This window comes from Propithecus coquereli, unplaced genomic scaffold (assembly GCF_000956105.1).
Source record: "Propithecus coquereli isolate 6110/MARCELLA unplaced genomic scaffold, Pcoq_1.0 Scaffold111, whole genome shotgun sequence".
Classification (NCBI taxonomy): domain Eukaryota; kingdom Metazoa; phylum Chordata; class Mammalia; order Primates; family Indriidae; genus Propithecus; species Propithecus coquereli.
In genome coordinates, this window is record NW_012135081.1 from 7345621 (window position 1) to 7367883 (window position 22263).

Here is a 22263-nt window from a genome sequence, read left to right on the forward strand (position 1 = left end):
CAAGCACCACATGTACTCACCATCAAATTGGTATTAACTGATCAACACATAAGTGTACATATAAGAATAACATTTATTGGATGTCGGGCAGGGGGCGGGGTGGGGGGAGGAGGGGAAGGGTATATGCATACGCAAAGAGTGCGATGTGCACCATCCGGGGGATGGACACGCTTGAAGCTCGGACTTGGTGGGGGAGACGGGCAAGGGCAACATACGCAACCTAAACATCTGTACCCCCATAATATGCTGAAATAAAAAAAATATACATTATTAGTCAGAAAGCCTCCCTAGTCCATCGATGTCACTCTGCCCTGCTGTGCCCACACGGGTCCACACATGAGCGTCCACGCAGGTACCTACACCAGTGCACACACATGCACACCATAGCACACATACCACTCCATCTAACTTCGAGGGTCAGAACTGTCTCTGCGTATCTCGTACGCCAACTCTCCTGGGCTGCACAGAGAAGCCACAATTGTGCTCAGAAGCTACACCTGGATTCAAGACGCAGTAGTCTGAACTCCTTCTCTGAGCCTGGGTTTCCACATCTGGTGAGCACCCAGAATGACGCAGGAAACTAAGTCATTGCCAGTCTCTCTAGGATTGGAAGGAGAAGGCAAAAACAGAGAGGTCCCCGCCTGCTAGGGTAGTTCTGTGGAAAGAGGGAGTATGAGATGTCAAAGGGGCAGTCAGATCTCCGTGCAAAGAAAGGGGAGAGAAAGGGAACGGGGCTGGGAACCCACAGGAAAGAAACTGCCCGAGTTGCTGGGAGGGAGGAAAGGAACGACCCAAACAAAGCAGGTGTCACTGAGTCTACCCTTCACCTCCTGCAGACGCCTTTCCCAGCCCTGGGTGCTGGGTGCACAGCCCTCGGCCCTCCTGCTCTGGGCCCTCCCCTCCCAGGTCACACATCCCCAGTATTGTCAGGGACTTCCATTTCCTTCAACCGTGAATTCTCAATGGCCGCGCACAGACACATTTCCCAATCTTCACACCCACTGCTCACCCTTGCTCATCCTCACAGTAGTGTGATGCTTAGGTGTGGTGGAAGGGGCTTCCCCCAGTCCACTCCAGAATCAACAGCAATCCGAGGAGTCCGAAGGGACCATTCAGAGGGAGGGAGACTGCTACACCTGGACCTTTGGGCAGAACGGGAAATCCTTTGGAACCACGGATAGTGTGGAGACTAACACTCCCCGAGTGCTTTCACTGAGACCCCTGCACAAGCCCTATGACAATGACAGCGTCAGCACTCCTGGGAGAGGAGCTTGGCCAGGCTCCAGGGTCACCCTTCTGAGCTCCTGGCTGCCTAGGCGGACAGGTGCCGCCTCCTGGCGCCCTGCAGTCTTTGTGTGTGGACTCCTGCTGGGATCAGTCCCCCAGGGGAGCCCAGCTCAGCTTCCTGGAGAAAACTGTCTCCACCCATTGCTCCTTCTCCATCCAGGACTGGTCTCCTGGAGAAGAGATGGTGTAGGAAAGGAAAAGCACAGCTGGAAAGACAGGGAGGGAGGCTTCATTGTCCGACCTGTGTCCTGCCTGAAGCCTGCAGCCCCTCCCTAGGCAAGGCTGGGTCCCAGAAAGGAAGGGCCACATGCCCTGCAGGCATTGGATATCACGTGTGGCTGGAGGGGAGGACAGTTTGTGCTGGGGACCACATTGCCCTGTGCTCCTCAGAGAGGACCAGGGCAGCAAAGGGACCAAGTGAAGTCAGCTTTGGTGGCATCTGGGGACTCTGTGGACTGGGTCCAGGGCCTGCACAGCTCCAAGGGACTGGGCCTGGCTCCCTTGCTGAGAAAAGACGCCAGGAGGGAAGACGAGGGGATGCTCTGTTGAGGGGCTGGAGTGGGGTGGGGGCGGGGACGTGCTCTGCTTTACTTTAGACTTTATTTATGGCCATGATTGTTCTCTCATGGGAGGGAAGCCTCAGCGTAGGTGACCCCCAAGCGTAGCCCAGCATGGAGGGCCAGGGGTTTGCACCCTCACAGCTCTCCCACTCTCTGGAGAGCACTCCTGGGGGTGAGTCCAACCTCCTGAACGACTCCCCAGTGAGCTATCAAGTGAATCCCAGCGTCTTATTTCATTTCAGTTTGCTTTCCTGCTGTGTGTGTGTGTGTGTGTGTGCTGTGTGTGTGTTTGTGTGTGTGTGTTTACAGAGAAGGAATTATGAAAACATAACAAAAAAAGTCTGGAGGCTTCAGATCGCATATGAAACTGTGGCTTTGCTTTCATGTGGGGCACCATGGAAGGACACTGAGTGGCCTGACCCTACAGCATTCAGGGCCTTGGTCCTCCAGGACGACCCTCCTTGGCCGTCTTCACGGCTTCAGCATCGACATGTTCCACACGAATGCCCACTTCAAGTTTTCCGTGAATCTGAGCTGACTTGCCGTTTTCACAACTCACACGGATGTGTTTGACAACGCAAGGTCCCCTGAAGTCTCCATGTCCTCAGTTGTTACACCAAGGGAAGGAAACCAAGACGCCTAGCGAGGTGTCTCCCAGATACGAAGAGACCTTAGGCCAGCAGTCTGTATCCCCTTGTGCAAGTGCCTTCTCTGTTGAGACCACACTCACGGCAACCCCAGAACACTGAAGACTCAGAGCCGGGTCTTAGGAAGCCCCTGGGAATTCCTAGGAATTTTCCCCCAGCACACAACAGGTGCTCAGCATAAATTAGCAGAAAATGAGGGACTGGGGTCTAAACGTGACTCTCACACCTTGCCACTGGAGGGGTGATTTTGGGGGTTGTGCTGCTGGGGACATGTGGGAGGGCCCAGTCGGAAGTGCGGTGATCTTAAATGAGGGTCGGTCCTTGGGCCACAAGATTGTTGAGGGCGGGAAGGCTCAGCTGCCCTAGGGAAGGGATCTGGGGCCTGCCAGTCCTTATTGCCATCCTCTTGCTTGCCTGTCCTTGTGTCTATTCCTGTGACACCAGGCCCCTTGAAAAGCCCTAGAGTGGGAAGCATTGCCACTGGCCTGTGTGGTAGGAACAGTACAGAGAGCGCGGGGATAATCCACATGCCCTCTTCAAACCCCTCCTCGGTGTTACCTCTCACCCCCTGACCTCCACGAAGTCACCTCCCTCTAGCACCACTAAGTCTGCACCACATGACCCTAAGGCCACCATTTAAATGAGTGTACATGGGTGAACCAGCAATGTTTATTCTGAAACAAAACAATCAACACACAACCCTGGGTTCAAGACAAATGAACAACTAGTTTCTGTGTCTTCCTTCAGGATAGCAAGGAAAGATCCCACCTTCCAGTCAATACCTGCGGAGTTGGCCGCTGAGGGCTCAGGGGTCAGGCTGAGGATTGAGGGTTGTACTCCCACCCTAAGCCCATGTGCTCAGGGGTCATCAGGGAGGGATGCTCCTGCTTCCCCCAGGCCACTTCCATCCTGCGGGAGGGCATACACTGGCCAGGCAAATGCACACCTCAGGGTGTAGGCAGAAGGCAGAGCAGGTGTGGACTGAGTCTGCTTCCACCTGCTCAACCCTCCACAATTCTGTGGATTCCTCAGGACTTAAGAGATTCAAGCCTTGAGTGGCCACTCATGCCAATAGGACACCAGTGAGTGCAGTGGGTTCCCATTCCTCAGCAGAAGACCTTGGCTCTTTCCTCCTGATATCACCAGGGTCTTGGGTAATAGCCCACAGAATGCTTTGGAGAGGATGAGGAAGAGGTGGGACAGGTGTACTGCTGGCATGAGAGCTCCCCGCCAGCCTACAACCCTCCCGCTGATGTGCACCTCCCTCACACCGCAGCCAGTGCCCTTCAACCATGCACCCCGGTCTTGTCTTCACAGGGCTTTGGCCGGCCTTGGGAGGCCCCAGGTGAGGATGGCGTCCACCAGGAAGGTGGGCATGTAGCTCAAGGGGAGGTAGAGGAGCTTGGCGTCCCAGCCAGCTGAGTAGCGGGTGCGGGGGTGGCAGGCGGTCAGCGCATGCTCCATGCAGTCCGTCACCAAGGACAGATCGTGTGTTAATCTTCCTTGCATTTGTTCTGTTCCCTTCATGTCTGTACACAATGAGAAAACACCCTTGAATACGTCCACCTGCAATTGCTTCTGCTTTGGGTTCAACTTCAGAGTGGAAAGTTTCTAAAATCTCATGGCTCCCCTAAGGCAATGCCCCAAATCATCCATGCTAACTCCCTGAAGAGGGCCCCACGCTTCCCCCATGAAGAATTGCTCCACACTAACACACCTCTGCCTCTTTTCCTGGGAAATCTGGACTGCACAAGGGGAGGTGTTTACCGATACTAGAAATCTGAGCACCTGGAACCAGCTCCTGTCTCACATGAAATGCCACCTGGCCCTGAGACCATGATGTCTTCGCTCTCTTGCTTTCCTTCACTCTTCAAAATAATGAGGGCTTCCTGTAGATACAGGTCCCAATTTCTAATAAGCCTGGACACTTGCTTCTTGTGACCGGTTGACCACTGAACACCCACCATGGAAATGAGGCTACAGGTCCCCACTTTCTGCAAGAGGCTGAGCTTCTCCGACCCCTTGTCAGGAGGATAGACCCTCCCAGGGATGAACTAGTGATGGATCTACGATTACTGACGAGGGTTTGCTTCTCTCTCCATTGTCTGCAGCTCACTCACAGGATGCCAGAAACTTCTCGCCATAGATCTGCTTGACCTCTGAGCTGGCCCGGTCCCACGCATCCTTGGAGGTTTTGGAGAGTATCTCGGCACTGGTCACAGCAGTCTTGAAGAAACCAGGCTCAATCAAAGCCACCTTCACCCCAAAGTAGGATAGCTCCCTCCTGCAAGGCAAAGAGACAGAGGGGCAAGGATTTCAGAATTCTTGGGAGGCAAAACACAAACCGTAAGAAAACCATACCACACTAATAAACTACTGGGGTGCTATAAGCTAGTAAGCCTGGGATTTTTAATGTGAGCCAAAAAGGGTAAGAATCTGGATGAAGGCATTGCCTTGGTATATAATAACTAATTATTGTTCCAAATCTTTTACACAACGAGCTCACTAGCTCCAAATCCCCAGACTCTGCTGCAAGGCACCACTGCTGGGCTATCTCCCCCCTTGCGCTCACATCCAGGGCATCACCAGGATTTGCCCATTTCACCCTCTATGCTCCTGGGTCATCTTCCTCCCTCTCCTGCCCTGGTAAGTCTCTGGCCATCTCTCAGCCGGGCATCTGCGGCTGTCTTCTGGGGAGCATCCCTCTGCCTTGAGTCGCGGCTTCCCACACGCACAGCCATTCTGTTCCCTGTAGCCCGTGGCGTCTAGATGCCCGTTGCACCAAGTGGCCGCCCTGAGTACATCGCAGCTGTGGCTTCCACTGCCAACAGCATGAAGTACGGCACGTGTCCAGAGCCCACAGGCCTCCATGGCCCACCCGAGCCCACCTACTCAGCTCTCCATACCTGTCCTGGCCTTGTCCTTTGGCTCAGGAAGACCCCACAGCAGAGGTGGTTAGCTGACGCTCACCATGGGCCTGGGCTGACAATGTCCTCTCATCAGGAGCCCTGCCCACCCCTCCTTAGCAGGCTGCCAGGTCCAGGTGTTCAGTTCTCACATCAGACCTCACAGCCAGGACCCTCCCCAAATCTGGGTGCTGCCACAGCCACCATGGATGTCGTGGTCATAACCTGTATAAGGGTTAGCAACAATGGTTTTCTGTCTCCTGTCCCTCTCCCTCTCAACTATTGGGGTTTTCAGCTCAAGGAGCCAACCCTGCCGTCCTAGGGTGCGCCGATGCTGCACTCACACTAGTGCCCGCTGCTGTGCGTTGCGCTGAGTCAGAGGCCGCACCCACCCTCAAGGGCTCCCTGCACCCGAGTATCTCAGTGGCTGCGGACACGGGCCCTGCAGCAAATTCTCCCACTTCCACTCTGCTTCAGACATGTCCTGTCTGTGGGCCCTCCTGAGAAGGCTCAGAAGGGGCTGGATGTGGTGCCACACGCCTGTAATCCTAGCACTGTGGGAGGCTGAGGCAGGAGGATGGCTTGAGGTTAGGAGTTTGAGACCAGCCTGATCAAGAGTGAGACTCCATCTCCACTAACAACAGAAAAATTGGCCGGGCCTAGGGGCGCACGCCTCTACTTCCAGCTACTTGGTTGACTGAGCCTGGAGGATCACTTGAGCCCAAGAGTTTGAGGTTGCTATGAGCTAGGTTGACACTATGGCACTCTAGGCTAGGTGACACAACAAGACTCCGTTTCAAAAAAAAAAAATTAGAAGGCTCAATAGGATGTTACATAATTTCTTAGGTCTGGGGCCCCTCCCCCTACAAGAATAGGGACAGGAGGTCCCACCGAATGGCTGGCTAAATCCAGGAAGGGGTAAGGCCAAAAAGCCAGAGGGAGAGATCTTGAACAAAGGGCCTCTAAAGCTGTGATGAAATCAAACTCTGACGAAAAGCTCCCACAGAAGACCAGGAACAGGAGGACTCAGGCAGGGCCCGATCCCAGTGCAATACCTGAGGGAGTCCGAGAAGGCCTCCACGCCGTACTTGGAGATGCAGTAGCCCCCACCTACAAGAGACAATCTACCCGCGATGCTGGAGACGTTGACCACACGGCCCCTCGCCTTCCTCACTAAGGGCAGCAGGCTCAGAGTCACCTCGATCAGCCCCAGCAGGTTCACGTCCAGTATGGTCGCAAAGTCTTGTTTCGTCAACCACTCATTGGGGGCCAAGGGCACGGAGATGCCAGCGTTATTCACCAGGCCCCAGAGTCCTGGGGACAGTGAGAAGATGAGAGAGCAACACTGAATTGTGCCCATGCAGTGTGGACACAGTTAGGGTTCAAGTTCACATCCAAATACAGTGACAGCAGTGTGGTGGATGCTGGAAGGGGGACTAGGAGAGACAAGTAACAGCACGGTGTCTGCAGGGTTAGGGAGCCGCACATGCTGCAGCTGTTGCAGGACACGACCCATGTCTCCTCCTCCTTTTACTCTTCTTGGCCCGGCCCACGGCCTCCTAGACAGCGGGCATTGACCCCACACTCCATGGCGACATGAGCTGGTGTTGGAGAAATATTGTGCATCCATTAGTCTGCAAACACGGACACTAAAGTTTGGTTATTTACACATTAATGTGGTCCTTGCAGACAAGATGCACATTCACCTACATTTTCAGATTTTCTGTAAAGCTCATATAGTGAGTGCTCAACATCTATCTATTGATAGGAAAAGAGAGACAGGACACAGACAGAGAGTGAGGACAGGGAACAGGGGAAGAGAAAAAGACCAAAGAAAAACACAGACAAGGCTAAAATCTGGCTAGAGTTAGATTGGGAAGGACAGACCTGAAATAGTACATTCGGGAGAACGTGGAAAACAATCCTGTGTTTGGCCTCTGGGGACTGGCCTCAGATCATCCTTCATGAATATTGAGCAACATTCCTATGAAAAATTCTTGGGAATTCCAAGGGCAGGATTTGGGGAGGAGACAAGACCAACTAAACCCACCCCCCAGTAAAAACACGGCACACTCTGCCCAAAAACTTGTCACCTCATCCCACTGAGCCAGAAGGCCACCCTTACTCCTTCTACTTCAGTCCCACGTTAACTCCATTCTGGGAAAATCTCTCTGGAAGGTGGGAACACACAATCCCAAACAATTAACATCCACACAGTTTCCAGTCTATACACCTCGAGGAGCAGGAGCAGAGAACCCTCTGAGCCATGGCAGGTGGTGGCAGTTGTTGAACAGCAAGAATTGGCCCTGGGACCCAAGTCCCTCACCTGCCCTTCTGGAAATGCATATTCCTGTTCCAGGATCTCCTACTTCTTTCTAAGAATACAGTCAATATACACATTTGTAGAGATGCACGTAAATCAGAGTTTTCCAGGATGACAACAGTGAAAATAAAGAGTAGGAAAAATTCCAATGTCCAAACTCTGGCTATGGTTTAAATGAGTAAGGCTGCATCAAGGAAAGAATATTCTAAATCATTAAATACTATGTCTTAACAAACTTGTTCACTATGTTGAGAAAATGTTCATCTTTGAGAGAATACATGTGATACAAACTGTGATCAGAATATAATCCCAGTTACAGCAAAGTGTAAAACACATTTATGTCTAGATAATCATTTGAGGATGACTTTTCCTTCTATCTTTATACTTTTCAGTATTTTCCACAATGATCATGTTCTATTAATACATTTATTCTCAGATCAAAGAAATCCACATCCTTTTCATCCCCCATAACAAGACAAAGTAGTAGTGTGAAAAGAAGGAAAGGAAAATAATCCCTTCCTAGATCTGCCTTTTTACACCAGTCCTCAACTCGTGTCCTCTGAACATGGGGACGGTCTTAACTCTCCATGGACCAGGGTGGCCCAGGTAGGTACAAGCTGAAGCGCTGAGAACATGAGCCTGTCTCCAGCACAGAGCGCCCCCATGCACACCCCCAGCCCAGGGGAGGCCTGATGGGTGAGGAATATGAGACAGCTTGAACCTGGGAATACTCTGGGCATCTCCCCAGGGACAGGACAGGAGGCGTCCCTTTAACACATAGGGAAGCAGAAACAGACTTGAGGAATCTGGGTGTTACCTCTATCCCCCACACGCTCCTTCACCCACTGGGCAGCTGCAGAGATGCTCTCTGTCTTGGTGACATCCAGGCTCACTGTCTCCAGCCTGTCTGACGTCTGGGTCCTCAGCTGCTCAGCCCCCTTCTCCGTCAGACACGCAGCCAGCACCCTCAAGCCGTGCATGTCCAGCTGTCTGGCCAGCAGGTTCCCAAAGCCTGAGTCACAGCCCGTGATGAAGACATACTTGTCCCGGAGGTGGCTCACCACCTGCCTCTCCCGGTGCCATCGCACAAGGTAGTACAGGCCCACGAGGACTGCCAGGTACAGCCACATGGCTTTGGGGAGGACAGACACACACACACTGAAGTACAAGGAGACTATGGCCAGTGTTTAGACAGGAGGAGTTAGGAACACAGAGGGTGGCAGTTGGCAGGGAAGCCTCCAGGCACTCTGACACGGAGCCCTCACTTTCCTCACCCCACCCCTCTGCTCTTTGCACTGCTGTTGCAATTACTGATACACGCCCTGGAAAGACCTCAAGTCCTGCCCCATTAGAAATATTGCTCAGCAATGCCTCCCTCGTGCACTGCTGTCACTCTGCCCTGCAGTGCCCACACAGGTCCACACGTGGGCATCCACACAGGTGTCCATACCAGTGCACACACATGCACACCATAGCACACATACCACTCCATCTAACTTGGCAGGTCAGAACTGCCTGTGCATATCTCGTACACCAACTCTCCTGGGCTGAGAAGAGAAGACCTAGGTGTACTGGGAAGCTACACTTGGACTCAAGAGACAGTAGTTTGAAATCCTTCTCTGAGCCTGGGTTTCCACATGCAGTCAGCACCCAGAATCTCTCAGGCAACTAAGTCATTGCCAGTCTCTCTAGGATTGGAAGGAGAAAGCAAAAACAGAAAAAAGCAATAGGTCCCCTCCTGCTAGAGTAGTTCTGTGGAAACAAGGAGTATGGGATGTCAATGGGCAATCAGACCTCAGCAACAAGAAAGGGGAGAGAGAGGGAACCGGACTCGGAATCCACAGGAGGAAACTGCCAGAATCACAGGGAGGGAGCAGAGGAACAACCCAAACAAAGCAGGTGTCACAGAGTTTACCCTTCACCTCCTGCAGATGCCTTCCCCAGCCCTGGGTGCTGGGTACACTGCCCTCTGTCTTCCTGCTCTGGGACCTCCGCTCCCAGGTCACACATCCCCAATATTGTCAGGGACTTCCATTTCCTTCAACCATGAATTCTCAATGGCTTCGCACAGACACATTTCCCAATCTTCATACGCACTGCTCACCCTTGCTCATCCTCACAGTAGTGTGACCCTTAGGTGCGGTGGCAGGAGCTTCCCAGTGCACTCCAGAGTGAGCAGCAATCCCAGGAGGCCCCAAGGGAGCATTCAGAAGGAGGAACACTGCCTCAACTGGACCCTCAGGCAGAATGTGAAATCCTTTGGAACCACAGATAGTGTGGAGACTCACGCTCCCTGAGTCCTTTCACTGAGACCCCTGCACAAGCGCTGTGACAGTGACAGTGCGCTCCTCAGCACTCCTGGGAGAGGAGCTTGGCCAGGCTCCAGGGCCACCCTTCTGAGCTCCTACCTGCCCTGGCTGACACACGCCCCCTGGTGGCGCCTTGCAGTCTCTGCCTGTGGACTCCTGCTGGGATCAGTCACCCAGGAGAGCCCAGCTCAGCCTCCTGGAGACCACTGTCTCCAGCTTCAGCAGCACCCCGCCCATTGCCCCTTCTCCATCGAGGACGGATCTCCCGAAGAGCAGCAGCTGTAGGAAAGAAAAAGCAAAGCTGGGAAAGACAAGAAGTGGGAGCTTCATGGCAGCCTGTTTCTCTCTAAGGCTGCAGTGGGGACACAGAAAGGAAGGGCCACATGCCCTGCAGGCAATGGAGATCAGCAGGTTCGAGGGGACGACAGTTTCTGGTGGGGACCCAATGGCTTGGTGCTCCTCAGAGAAGACCAGGGCAGCAAGAAGGAGTGAAGGGAGTTTCTGTGGAACCCGGGACTCTGGGATTGGGGTCCAGTCCCTGTGCAGCTCCATGGGAGCTGACCTGGCTCCTGTGCTAAGAAAAGACACCAGGGAGGAAGACAAGGGGAGGCTGTACTCAGGGTTCGGGGTAGGGGAGGAGACGTGCCCTGCTTTACCCTAGACATTATTTATGGCCATGTTTGTTCTCTGATGATGACGGTGGCCCCCTTGCTCATAGTCCATGTCGTGGGCCAGGGGTCGAAGTTCAGGAACATGCACCCACCACTGCAGCCCAGTACGGCCAGAGGTTTGCACCGTCACAGCTCTCCCACTCTCTAGAGAGCACTCCTGGGGGTGAGTCCGACCTCCTGAAGAACCCCCAGTGAGCTATGAATTGAATTGCAGTCTCTTATTTTGTTTGACTTTGTTTTCCTGGTGGTGTGTCTGTCAAGTGTGTGCGTAAATGTGTACTTACATAGAAAGAATTATTAAAAACTAAGCTGGTGGCTTCAGATCGCATATGAAACTGTGGCTTTCCTTTCATGTGGGGCACCATGGAAGGACACTCAGTGGCCTGACCCTACAGCATTCAGGGCCTTGGTCCTCCAGGACGACCCTCCCTGGCCACCTTCCCGGCTTCAGCATTGACGTGCTCCACACAAATGTCGACTTCAAGTTTTCTGTGAATCTGAGCTCACTTGCCGTTTTCACAACCCACAAGGATCTGTTCAACAACACAAGGTCCCCTGAAGGTTCCATGTCCTCAGCTGTTACACTGAGGGAAGGAAACCAAGATGCCTAGGGAGGTGCCTCCCAGCTACAAAGGGACCTTAGGCCGGGAATCTGTATCCTCTTCTGCAAGAGATTTCTCTGTTGAGACCACACTCACGGCGACACCACAACACTGAAGACTCAGAGCCAGGTCTCAGGAAGCCCCTGGGAATTCCTGGGAATTTTCCCACAGGACACAACAGGTGCTCAAAAAATTAACAAAAAATGAGGGACTGGTGTCTAAATGTGACACTCACTGCGTGCCAGTGGAGAGATAGGTGCCAGGGATGTGGGTTTGGGGGCCCTAGGAAGGGCAAGGGAAGAGGGAAGGGCAGTGACCTTAAATGAGGGTCAGCCCGAGTGGGACACAGAGCAGGTGCTGGTGAGGGCGGGAAGGCTCAGCTGCACCAGGGCAGGGATCTGTGTCCTGCCAGTCCTTATTGCCATCTTCCTCCTTGCCTGTGCCTATGCCTATTCCCGTGACACTAGGCTACTCAAGAAAACCTGCAAAGGGAAGCATTGCCCCTGGCCTCTGTGACAGGAAAGGCTGAAGTAGGGGAGAGAAAATCCACCTGTCCTCTTCATATCCTTCCTCAGGTCACCCCTCTCATCCCCTGCCCTCCCTGAAGGCACCTGCCTTTCGCTACCATAGGTCTGTACCCCAACTTTGCAATGCAGACCACAGGTTAAGGAAAGAGTATGTTGGGGGATAGAAGGGCAAAAGCTATTACATCTACTTTGTGTAACTCATTACATTCCATCCTCCCAGCAGCCCTGAAAGTTTCCTTCTGGCAGTTTTCTGAGAGAGAGAGAGAGAGCCACGGCTCTCTCCCTTGTCTCCTTTCCTGACCTCTCAAGCCAGGCTCCCCATTTGGGACCATGTCCTCCTTCTTTGCAGAGAATTACTGCATCAGGAGGCGACCTATCCTTGGCCACTCTGTTTGCCTTTTCCCTGGAGTCCTGGAGACTGTCAGAGACTGAGCTTTCTGAGGAGTGAATTCTGGGTTTTGAGCCAGATGAGGAAACCCAGACTCAGAGAGAGATTTCATCTAGTATGTCTGAAATCCAAGGGTAGCTTTTCTAAGAGATTAAAATCCCTGAGCATGGCTAAACTTATCGAGTGTTTCTAGGGCAACATAATCAGAGACACTCCATGGGTTGAAGTCACATTAAACATTGGTTATGTGTCCTCTGGAAAGACACCTGTTGAGAAGACCTTCCCGCCAATGGCTGCTAAGTTGACATGTGAGGACTATGAGTCAGGTTAATGGTTTTCCTGCCCATCCCCACCCCATGTACACGGGTATCTTCAGAGTTAGGTGAGGTCCCTGACCACCTTCAAGCATTTCCACCCTGTGGGAGGCTATAGACTGACCAGGCTAAAGCACACCCTGAGGAGGTGGGCAGCAGGCAGAGAAGGTGTGGGCTAAACCTCCCTCCACCAGCTCACACCCTCCCCAATTGTCCCCCCACCATTGCCCCAAGAGGCTTAGAGCCTTGAGTGGCCACCCAAGGCAACAATACAACCAGAAGCACTACTGGATTCTTGTTCCTCAGCTGTATAACTTGGCACTTTCCTACTAACATCTCTAGAGTCCTGAAAGAAATCCCAGGAGAATGAAGGCCAGGAGGGGAGGATGGAGGTAGGACAGGTGACTTGATGACATGACAGCTCCCTCCCTCCACCCTATTTCTCTCTCCAGGACACATCATCCCTCAAACAGCATCGAACCCCACCCAAACAAGTGCCACAGTTCTGGCTTCACAGGGCTTTGGCTGGCCTTGGGAGGCCCCAGGTGAGGATGGCGTCCACCAGGAAGGTGGGCATGTAGCTCATGGGGAGGTAGAGGAGCTTGGCGTCCCAGCCAGCTGAGTAGCGGGTGCGGGGGTGGCAGGCGGTCAGCGCATGTTCCATGCAGTCCGTCACCTCTGACAGATTCTCGTTGCATGTTGACAAAAGGTGTTCAGATAGTCGTTTGAGGTCTGCTCAGGATGAGAAAACAGCCATAACAGAGTGGGAACATCCCTCTGCTCCCTTTCACAGCTCTAAGTTAGAAAGAAAGTTCCTAAGAATTCCTGGACCCACAGTGATGTGCCCCAAATCTAATCCATGCAGGTTCCCCAGGGGCGTAATCCATCCTTACCCCAGGAAAAACTGGTCCACGCTAAGCCACCTGTGCCTCTCTTCCTGGGAATATCGGGACTGCATAAGTTAAAGGTTTCTGCTAACAGAGTGAAAGGGCAGGAAAACCAGTCCTCCCTAAACCCAGCTGGCCATGAGTCCATGGCATCTTCCCTCTCTGTCTTTAGTTTCCTCTTCAAAATAATGGCGGGACAGTGTTTCCAATTAGTGAACCTGGTTCCCGTCTCTAAGTGACCTGTTGACCACACAGCACCTTGGGAATGGGGCAGAATGTCCCCACTTTGTGACAAGGCTGAACTTCCGTCTCTCAACTACCCAGTAGGAGGACAGAACCCTCATGGTGTTGGAGACATTAATCATGGTCCAAGGTTTAGTTCTCTCCCTGTGCACAGTGCACTCACAGGATGCCAGAAACTTCTTGCCATAGGTCTCCTTGATCTTGGGTCGGGCCGGGTCCCACACTTCCTGAACGTGCAGCAAAACCCTCTCAGTGTTGGTCATGTTCGTCTTGAAGGAACCAGGTTCAATTACAGCCACTTTTACCCCAAAGGGGGTGAGCTCTCTCCTGGGAGACAGACAGGCGGAAGGCAAGGAGTTCAGAGGTCTTACAGGCGAACACAAACACATATAAACCCACTGAAAATCCAACACAGGGTGGTAGTAGATAAGCCCGAAAGCATGGCATGTTGGGAAGTGTAGCAGAAGGCCAACAAAAATTGTGACGATGGCATTGCCTGTGTATAGGGTTGACATAGTTTACACACCGAGCTCACTAGCTGCGAATACCCTGGAATCAGCTGCAAGTAACCACTGCTGGGCTATCTCCCCCATGCTCCTCACATCCAGGGCATCACCAGGATTCGCCCATTTCACCGTCTATGCTCCTCAGTCCCCTTCCTCCCTCTGCTGCCCCAGTAAACTCTCTGGCCATCTCTCAGCAGGGCTGCTGCCGCTGTCTTCTGGGGAACATCCCTCTGCCTTCAGTCTCGGCTCCCCACGCGCACAGCCACTGGGCATCTAGATTCCTATTGGACCAAATACCACCCTCAGTACATCCAAGCGCTGGATTCCGCTGCCTACAGCATGAAGTACAGCACGTGTCCAGAACCCACAGGATTCCACGGCCCACTGCTGGCCACCTGTCCAGCCCCACACACATTTCCTGGCATTGTTGTTTGGCCCAAGAAGACCCCACAGCATAGCTGGTCAGCTGACACTCACCCTTGGCCAGGGCTGATGCCGTCCTCTCATCAGGAGCCCTGCCCACCCCTCCTTAGCAGGTTGCCAGGTCTTCAGCCCTCAGCTCAGACCTCACAGCCAGTACCCTCCCCACATCTGGGGGCTGCCACGGCCACCATGCCAGACTTGGTGACAACACCTATAAGGGTTGGCAACAATGGTTTTCTATCTTTTGTCCCTCCCCCTGTCAGCTATCGGGGTTTTTAGGTCAAGGAGCCAACCCTGCCTTCCTAGGGTGCGCTGATGCTGCACTCACAGTAGTGCCCACTGCTGTGTGTTATGCTGAGTCAGAGGCCGCACCCACCCTCAAGGGCTCCCTGCACCCGAGTATCTCAGTGGCTGTGGACACGGGCCCTGCAGCCAAATTTTCCCACTTCCACTCTGCTTCAGACATGTCCTGGCTGTGGGCCCTCCTCAGAAGGCTCACAAAGAGGTTACATAATTTCTTAGGCCTTGGTCCCTCGCTCTACAAGAACAGGGACAAGAGGTCACGAGGAATGGCTGGTTAAACCCAGAAAGGGGGAAGGTCCAAAAAGCCCGAGAGATGTATCTGGAATAAACACCTTCTAAATCTGTGATGAAATCGACTTGCTGCGAAATGCTCCCATAGAAGACCAGGAATAGGAGGACTCAGGCAGGGCCCAATCCCAGTGCAATACCTGAGGGAGTCCGAGAAGGCCTCCACGCCATACTTGGAGATGCAGTAGCCCCCAGGTGTTAGAGACAATCTACCCCCGATGCTGGAGACGTTGACCACGTGGCCTCTCGCCTTCCTCACTAAGGGCAGCAGGCTCAGAGTCACCTCGATCATCCCCAGCAGGTTCACGTCCAGTGTGGTCATGAAGTCTTGTTTGGTCAGCCACTCATTGTGGCCCGAGCCTTTGGAGATCCCAGCGTTATTGACCAGGCCCCAGAGTCCTGGGGACAGTGGGAAATTGAGAGAGCAACACTGTATTGTGTGTGTGCGGTGTGCTAGGGTTCAAGGTCATAATCCAGTTGAGTTTATTTATGGAACCAAGAAGAATGTGCTACTTGGTATGGGGAAAAGAGTGGGGGGAGGAAATGAGGACGTGATGACTGAAGGGTGTCAGAGTTTGCATATTCTTCAAGCTATTAGAGGTTAGGAATGGTCCTTGTCATCTTTCCTCCCAGTGCCTGGAACCCAGTGTGCAATGAACCCAACTTTCTTAAGTTCATGGACAGAGTCTGAGAAAATAGAGTGAGTGCTCATCAAATATCTCATCAGTAGAGAGAGACAGAGACAGTAAAAGAGGAATGGGGTAAAAGAAAAAAAAAAAGAACAAGGGAAAACCAGAGAAGAGAAAGAATAAAGGGAAAGGCAAAAAGACCCATGAATCATTGTTTTCTCTACCCTGATTGGGAGAGACACACTTAAAATCCTAAGACTGGGGAGTGTAGAGATCAGGCCTGCTTTGGACATTGGGACAGGCTATGATGCACCGTGCACCAATTTTGAGGCAATATTTGCTCAGCAAGCAAAGTTCACCGTCTCTGCCTGGGAATCCAAAGCTCACCATGGAGTCGATATAAGGGACAAACCGGGGAGGAGTCCTCAGGCTACCCCAGTGTCCAGATGGCACCCTTGGCCCCAGGCAGGGTCAACCTCTGCTTCCACCCTCCCCAAAGTCCACCCTTGACATAATCTCACGGTTCCCGAGACCACTTAGCTCTCATGAAGATGATCTGCGAGATATCCAGGAACAAAAACACAACCTCAAGGATTTGAAATAGTCTGTCTTCCCCACCTACAGCCCATCAGGTTATCGGGGGCAGGCTATTCGGTGGGCCAGGGCCGGGGGTGCAGTTAGACAGAGTTTAATGTAGGAATAGTGGAAAGAGAATAAGGCCTTGCAATATTAGTGCTTCCCCCACACAACACCTTTCATGGCCTTCAAGAAATGAATATTCTGTGATCCCATCATTTTGCTTTACTTGAATAACATTGCTAAGCATGTGAACAAACCTCATTACAGAATCTTTGCTGAGATGTTATTTATGCCAGGAAAGGTGGGAAACTAAGTTCAGCATCCAACAATATAGGACTGCTTAAATGAATTATATTGTCTCAGCATGAATATGCAGACATGCAATGTTACGTTTCAGGAGAGATTTGATGGTATAAAGGGGATCCCAGAACACGTGAGGCAGAGAGTAATTAACTCTGGAGGGTGCGATTACGGTGAATGTTGTTTTACCTTTATCCTCTATCCTACGTTTTCCTCAATGAGCATGTTTTACATTTCTAATCAGAACAAAGAGATCCACGATCTCCCTTTTCACAGAAAGAACAGGCAGCGTAATGTAGCAGAAGGACAGGAATTATCACTGAATATTTGATACGAGGTCCCTTCAGCACTCTAAGCCTCCGTCCTCATGAGTCAAGTGAGGACAGATAATCTCAGAGCCCTTGGGGGGACAAGTGTGAAGGAACCAATAAGAAATGCTGAGACAACGAGCCCAGATCCAGCCTGGCCCAGGTCCCCACTGTCGCCTGCCAGGCTCAAGGGCCCAAGCTTGCTCCAGAGAGTCGACCCTAAACACAGGCTGTGCCCGCCCCTCCGACCCTATGGCTCAGGCACTGGCACTGTAGGATTCTGCTCTGGGAAATGCAAAGCTCACAGTCCTTGAAAATCCAAACGTCCTGGGAATCTTCCCAGTTAGCAGACAAAAGGTTCTCCTTCCCAGAGAGAGGCGAGAGAGACACAAAGAGGAATCTGGGGGATACCTCTGTCTCCCACGCGTTCCTTCACCCACTGGGTGGCTGCAGTGATGCTGTCTGTCTTGGTGATGTCCAGAGTCACCGTCTCCAGCCTGTCTGACGCCTGGGCCCTCAGCTGCTCGGCCGCCTTCTCTGTCCTACACGCAGCCAGCACCCTCAAGCCGCGCATGTCCAGCTGTCTGGCCAGCAGGTTCCCAAAGCCAGAGCCACAGCCCGTGATGAAGACGTACTTGTCTCGGAGGTGGCTCACCACCTGCCTCTCCCGGTACCAGCGCACAAGGTAGTACAGGCCCACCAGGGCCGCCAGGTACAGCCACATGGCGTTGGGGAGAGAGACACACACAGGCTGGGGTACAAGGAGACTATGGCCAGTATTGATTGAGACAGGAGGACTAAGGAACACAGAGGGTGGCAGTTGGCAGGCAAGCCTCTAGGCACGCTGGCATGGAGCCCTCAGTTTCCTCACTCGAGCCTCTGCTTTTTATTCTGCTGTTACAAGTACTGATACAGACCCTTGTAAAACCTCAAGTCCTGCCACGCATAAGAAAACATTATTTCTCTGTAATGCCGCCCTAGTACACGGATGTCACTCTGCCCTGCTGTGCCCACACAATTCCACACACGTCCACACATGAGCGTCCACACTGTTTTCCATACCAGTGCACACACATGCACACCTAGCACACATACCACTTGATATAACTTCGCAGGTCAGAACTGCCTGTGCATATCTCGTATGGTAACACTCCTGGACTGCACAGACAAGACCCAGGTGTACTGGGAAGCCACACCTGGATTCAAGTCACATTAGTTTGAAATCCTTCTCTGAGCTTGGGTTTCCACATCAGGTCAGCACTCAGAATCACTCAAGAAACTAAGTCATTGCCAGTCTCTCTAGGATTGGAAGAAGAAGGCAAAAACAGAAAAAAGCAACAGGCCCCCTCCTGCCAGAGTAGTTCTGTGGAAAGAAGGAGTATGAGATGCCAAAGGGGCAGTCAGACCTCAGCGACAAGAAAGGGGAGAGAAAGGCAACGGGGCTGGGAATCCACAGGAAAGAAACTCCCAGAGTTGCTGGGAGGGAGGAAAGGAATGACTCAAACAAAGCAGGTATCACAGAGTTTACCCTTCACCTCCTGCAGACGCCTTCCCCAGCCCTGGGTGCTGGCTACACTGCCCTCTGTCCTCCTGCTCTGGGACCTCCGCTCCCAGGTCACACATCCCCAGTATTTTCAGGGACTTCCATTTCCTTCAACCATGAATTCTCAATGGCCCCGCACAGACACATTTCCCAATCCTCACACCCACTGCTCACCCTTCCTCATCCTCACAGTGGAATGACCCTTACCCGTGGTGGCAGGAGCTTCCCAGTCCACTCCAGTGTCTGCAGCAATCCCAGGAAGTCCCAAGGGAGCATTAAGAGGGAGAGACACTGCCTCGACTGGACCCTCGGGCAGGATGTGAAATCCTCTGGAACCCCCAAACCCCTCCCAGTGCTTCCACTGCGACCCCTGCACAAGGCAGTGGAGCGTGCTTTTATCTGGCTCCTTAGTTGGAACTAAAAGCCAGTTGTCACCAGGCAGATACGAACTTTACTGGTTTTACATGCATAAGGGGAGGTTCACAAGAGAGTGAAATCCAAAAAATTGGCCAAGCAAATGTGTTTTTGTAAATTTTAGACAATGACTAATACATCTGAGAAGAAATCACAGGACGCAGTCTGGCTAGGAACAATAAATTTTTTAGAGGAGTCACTGGGAGATATGTAGGGGCTGTAAAACAGGTGGCAGATAAGGATTATTGTAAGTATGTTTATTTGGGTCTATCGTCCCTCTAATTTCACGTCTCTGGTGATAAGGGTCATTTTCTTACCCTGGTTTGGAGAGGGTCCCCCTCCCAGAAGAATCTTTTTCACTTGCTACATGCAGGAAGAGAGAGGAAGAGAGAGATCAGCTCACCCGCTCTGACACTAGTTTCCCCATGTTTTTAACTCAAATAATCAATCCACCAATCTGACATATTGTAGGATGGCACATCCTTCACTCCTTCATTTCCCCAGTCTGAAATTTAACTAGAAGTTTTAAATATTAAAAGCTGATTTGGAGGCAAAATGAGAAATCTCATCACGCTGTTGTCTCTTGGTACGCATCCATTCTCCAGATTTTACCCACCAGACACTCGCTCTGGCAAGAGCAACAATCTAGATTTTTTAAATAATCTAGATATTGACACGACCAACAATCAGATTGATCAGTTGTCATATCCAGGGTTTGGAAGACTGTACAAAGGGGTGCCTTGTCTGTGCTGGACCTGTCAGAAAAATAGTAGAAGTTAGTATGAGCAAGACACAGTTTGGAAAAAAGTCCATAGTGGAGGACTAGAGGGAGAATAGGATAGACGAAGACAGTCCCCGGTCAGCTCTCCAATACTCTAGCAACACATGCGGAAAGGCTTTTGTCGATGAAAAAAAGATGCCGGGTTTTTTTTCCCCCTAAGGAAGGGGAGTAAGGAGATTTAAAATGGGGAGAAAATAGGTGGAAGTAGAATTTCTTGACTGGTGGTCTTGGGAAAATCTGTCCGTCTCAATGAAATATTATCTGCTTCTGAGGCCTGGGAATTGGCCCTGGAAAGCCGTACTTTAAGGTCACCTTGATGGGTGGTTTTCAAATTGTCTTGGGAGTTCTGATCAGGATCCAGCTTGGTGTGCCTTGTGAGGGCCCAGGAGGATTTTTCCTTCATTTCCATGGCAGTGTATGTGGTCAGCAGTATTTCATATGGGCCTTCCCAGCGAGATGACAGTGTGTGCTTTATTGTAAAATCCTTGACGTGCCTACGGTCTCCTGGTGGAAAAGAATGGCGGGTCTTGTCAGTTGGCAGAGGCCATGCGCTTTTAGCCTGTTGATGATATGCTCCAAGCGTGTTACTTAGTGCCCGGATGTCGCTAGTCACGGCATCAAATTGTTCACATAAATCCCCAAAGTGTTCATTCAACCCAAGAATGGAAGGTTTAGAGGTGCCAGCAGGCATAGGGCAGCAGCAGAACTTTATTTGAAGAGTGGTTAATCCATGGCTTCTATTTGAAGTATTCTGAATTTTTATAAGGGCCATAGGTAATGTTTCTGGCCATTCGGATCTAGCTTTTTGACAGAATTTTCCCAAACTCCATGTATTGTCGAGGTTTTTACATCGCACTTGTCCTGAGGACTGGCGATGCGATGGGGTGTGAAATTTTAGTGAGCACCCCAGAGTGTTTGCAAGCAAGTGGATTATCTCAGCTGTAAACTGACTTTCTTGGCCTGGCTCAATCCATAAAGCTCTGCCAAAGGGAGGAATAGCATCAGCTGTCAATTTCTTTCCCAGGGCTGTGGCATCAGCACATCTAGTCGGATAGCATCAGTCCATCGACTGGACATGCAGGCAGTAAGTCACCAGTGAGGACACCCTAACGCTGGAGGCAAATCTATGGGTACGTCTATCTGTGGAGCTAAAGGCGCGGCATGGGCCATGGAGGACATCCTGAGGACTGTTGGTTTCCTCCAGAGATTTGGTCAGATTTACAAGTAATGCACTGGGAATAATTTGGTCAGAAATTTTGTGGATCCCGGGGCAAAACCACTTACCTTTTAGTTCCCCCACGTATCCCCCATTGGCACATCTCCCACGCATCCCCCATCTGGTGGGACATAAGTGCAAAAGGTAGAAGAAAAAGGGGTCACAGGAAGTCCATTTGGACCATACATAATCCATCTGGTGATTGCTCGGCATCCTTTTGTGTCCATTATCTCTTTCACATTTGGGGACATTTGCCTGATGATCAATAATTTCGGTCAGGGATAAAGACGAGTTTATAAGTTGGGAGGGAGAAGAATAAGGGGTCTGTTTGGCGCTGCATCCTTAGCAGCCCTGCCTGACCTAACATTCGCTAGACACGGAGTGGCGGTCCCTTGGAGTGGGCTGGACGGTGAGCCACAGCAACGTTAGGGGGACAGTGAACAGCCTGTCACAAGGCAGCCCTCACACGGCCATTAGTGACAGGAGCACCAGCAGCGGCAGGAATCCGCGGCGCGTCCGGAGTATGCCAACAGCACGACAGGCCCCGAAAGCGTCTCTGAAGTCAGTGTAACTAGTGCCAGTGATTTCCCTTTGCCAGTGTGCAAGCTCTAACAAGAGCCATAAGTTCATCAGCTTGACCCACTTTATAGTGGCCAAAGGAGTATGCCTCAGTGTTTTTTTGTGGGGAAACTATGCCATAGCTGAGTATCGTGTTTCCCTTACATTGCGTTTGCAAGGGCCCTCACAAAATAGCAGTAAGTCTGCGTTGCCTAAAGGAATATCTGAGGGATCAGCTGGTAGCTTTGCAACCATTTCTGCAGCTGCTAGGCAATCCTGTGGAACGGAATGAGGGTCTCTATCATCAGGGAAGGGTAGGAGTGTAGCAGCATTTAAAGTGTTACGATGATGCAAGATGACAGAGGGATTTGGTAATAGGACTTCTCTCCGAGTGGAGAGGTGCTGCATCTTAGGAACTTGTAGGGAGCAGATACAACAGAGAGGGAACGGGGGAGCCTACTGTGAGTGCTGGCTTAATCCATTAGGGCGGCACCTGCTGCTACTACACGCAGGCCTGGCGGTGTGCCTGCTGCCACAGGAGGAGTTGGCATGAGAAATATGCCGCAGAGGGTATCTGAGAGGCAAAGGGTTGCTCCAGTACACCTGCAGCAAGTCCATTATTCTCACCCCAAGACAGGTGAAATGGTTTGTGAAAATGAGGTTAGCCAAGAGCAGGGCGTGTGGACAATGCTGCCTGTAAGGCTTCAAAGGAAGTTAACGTCAGACAATGGGCTCTGGAGCGGTATCTGGG

At 51.8% G+C, this 22263-nt stretch overlaps 1 protein-coding gene across 4 annotated transcripts; it reads right to left on the reverse strand.

The window, feature by feature from the left end:
* Nucleotides 1-3151: 3151 nt before the first annotated feature.
* LOC105817786 (retinol dehydrogenase 16-like) lies at nucleotides 3152-19781 on the reverse strand. 4 transcript variants are annotated; one of them, XM_012653586.1, is made up of 5 exons: nucleotides 17412-19781; nucleotides 15325-15583; nucleotides 13828-13991; nucleotides 13065-13266; nucleotides 3152-3824 (listed from the first exon to the last, which is right to left on the reverse strand). In XM_012653586.1, exons 1-5 carry the CDS (start codon nucleotides 17722-17724, stop codon nucleotides 3806-3808), a joined length of 957 nt encoding a protein of 318 aa, XP_012509040.1. In that variant the 5' UTR covers nucleotides 17725-19781; the 3' UTR covers nucleotides 3152-3805. The 4 variants fall into 4 exon arrangements, with proteins under 4 accessions (XP_012509040.1, XP_012509054.1, XP_012509046.1 ...); XM_012653600.1 differs by lacking the exons at nucleotides 13065-13266; nucleotides 13828-13991; nucleotides 15325-15583 and adding exons at nucleotides 4615-4778; nucleotides 6456-6714 and having other exon boundaries at nucleotides 3152-4023; nucleotides 17412-19083; XM_012653592.1 differs by lacking the exons at nucleotides 13065-13266; nucleotides 13828-13991; nucleotides 15325-15583; nucleotides 17412-19781 and adding exons at nucleotides 4615-4778; nucleotides 6456-6714; nucleotides 8541-10651 and having other exon boundaries at nucleotides 3152-4023.
* Between the last annotated feature and the right edge of the window lie 2482 nt (nucleotides 19782-22263).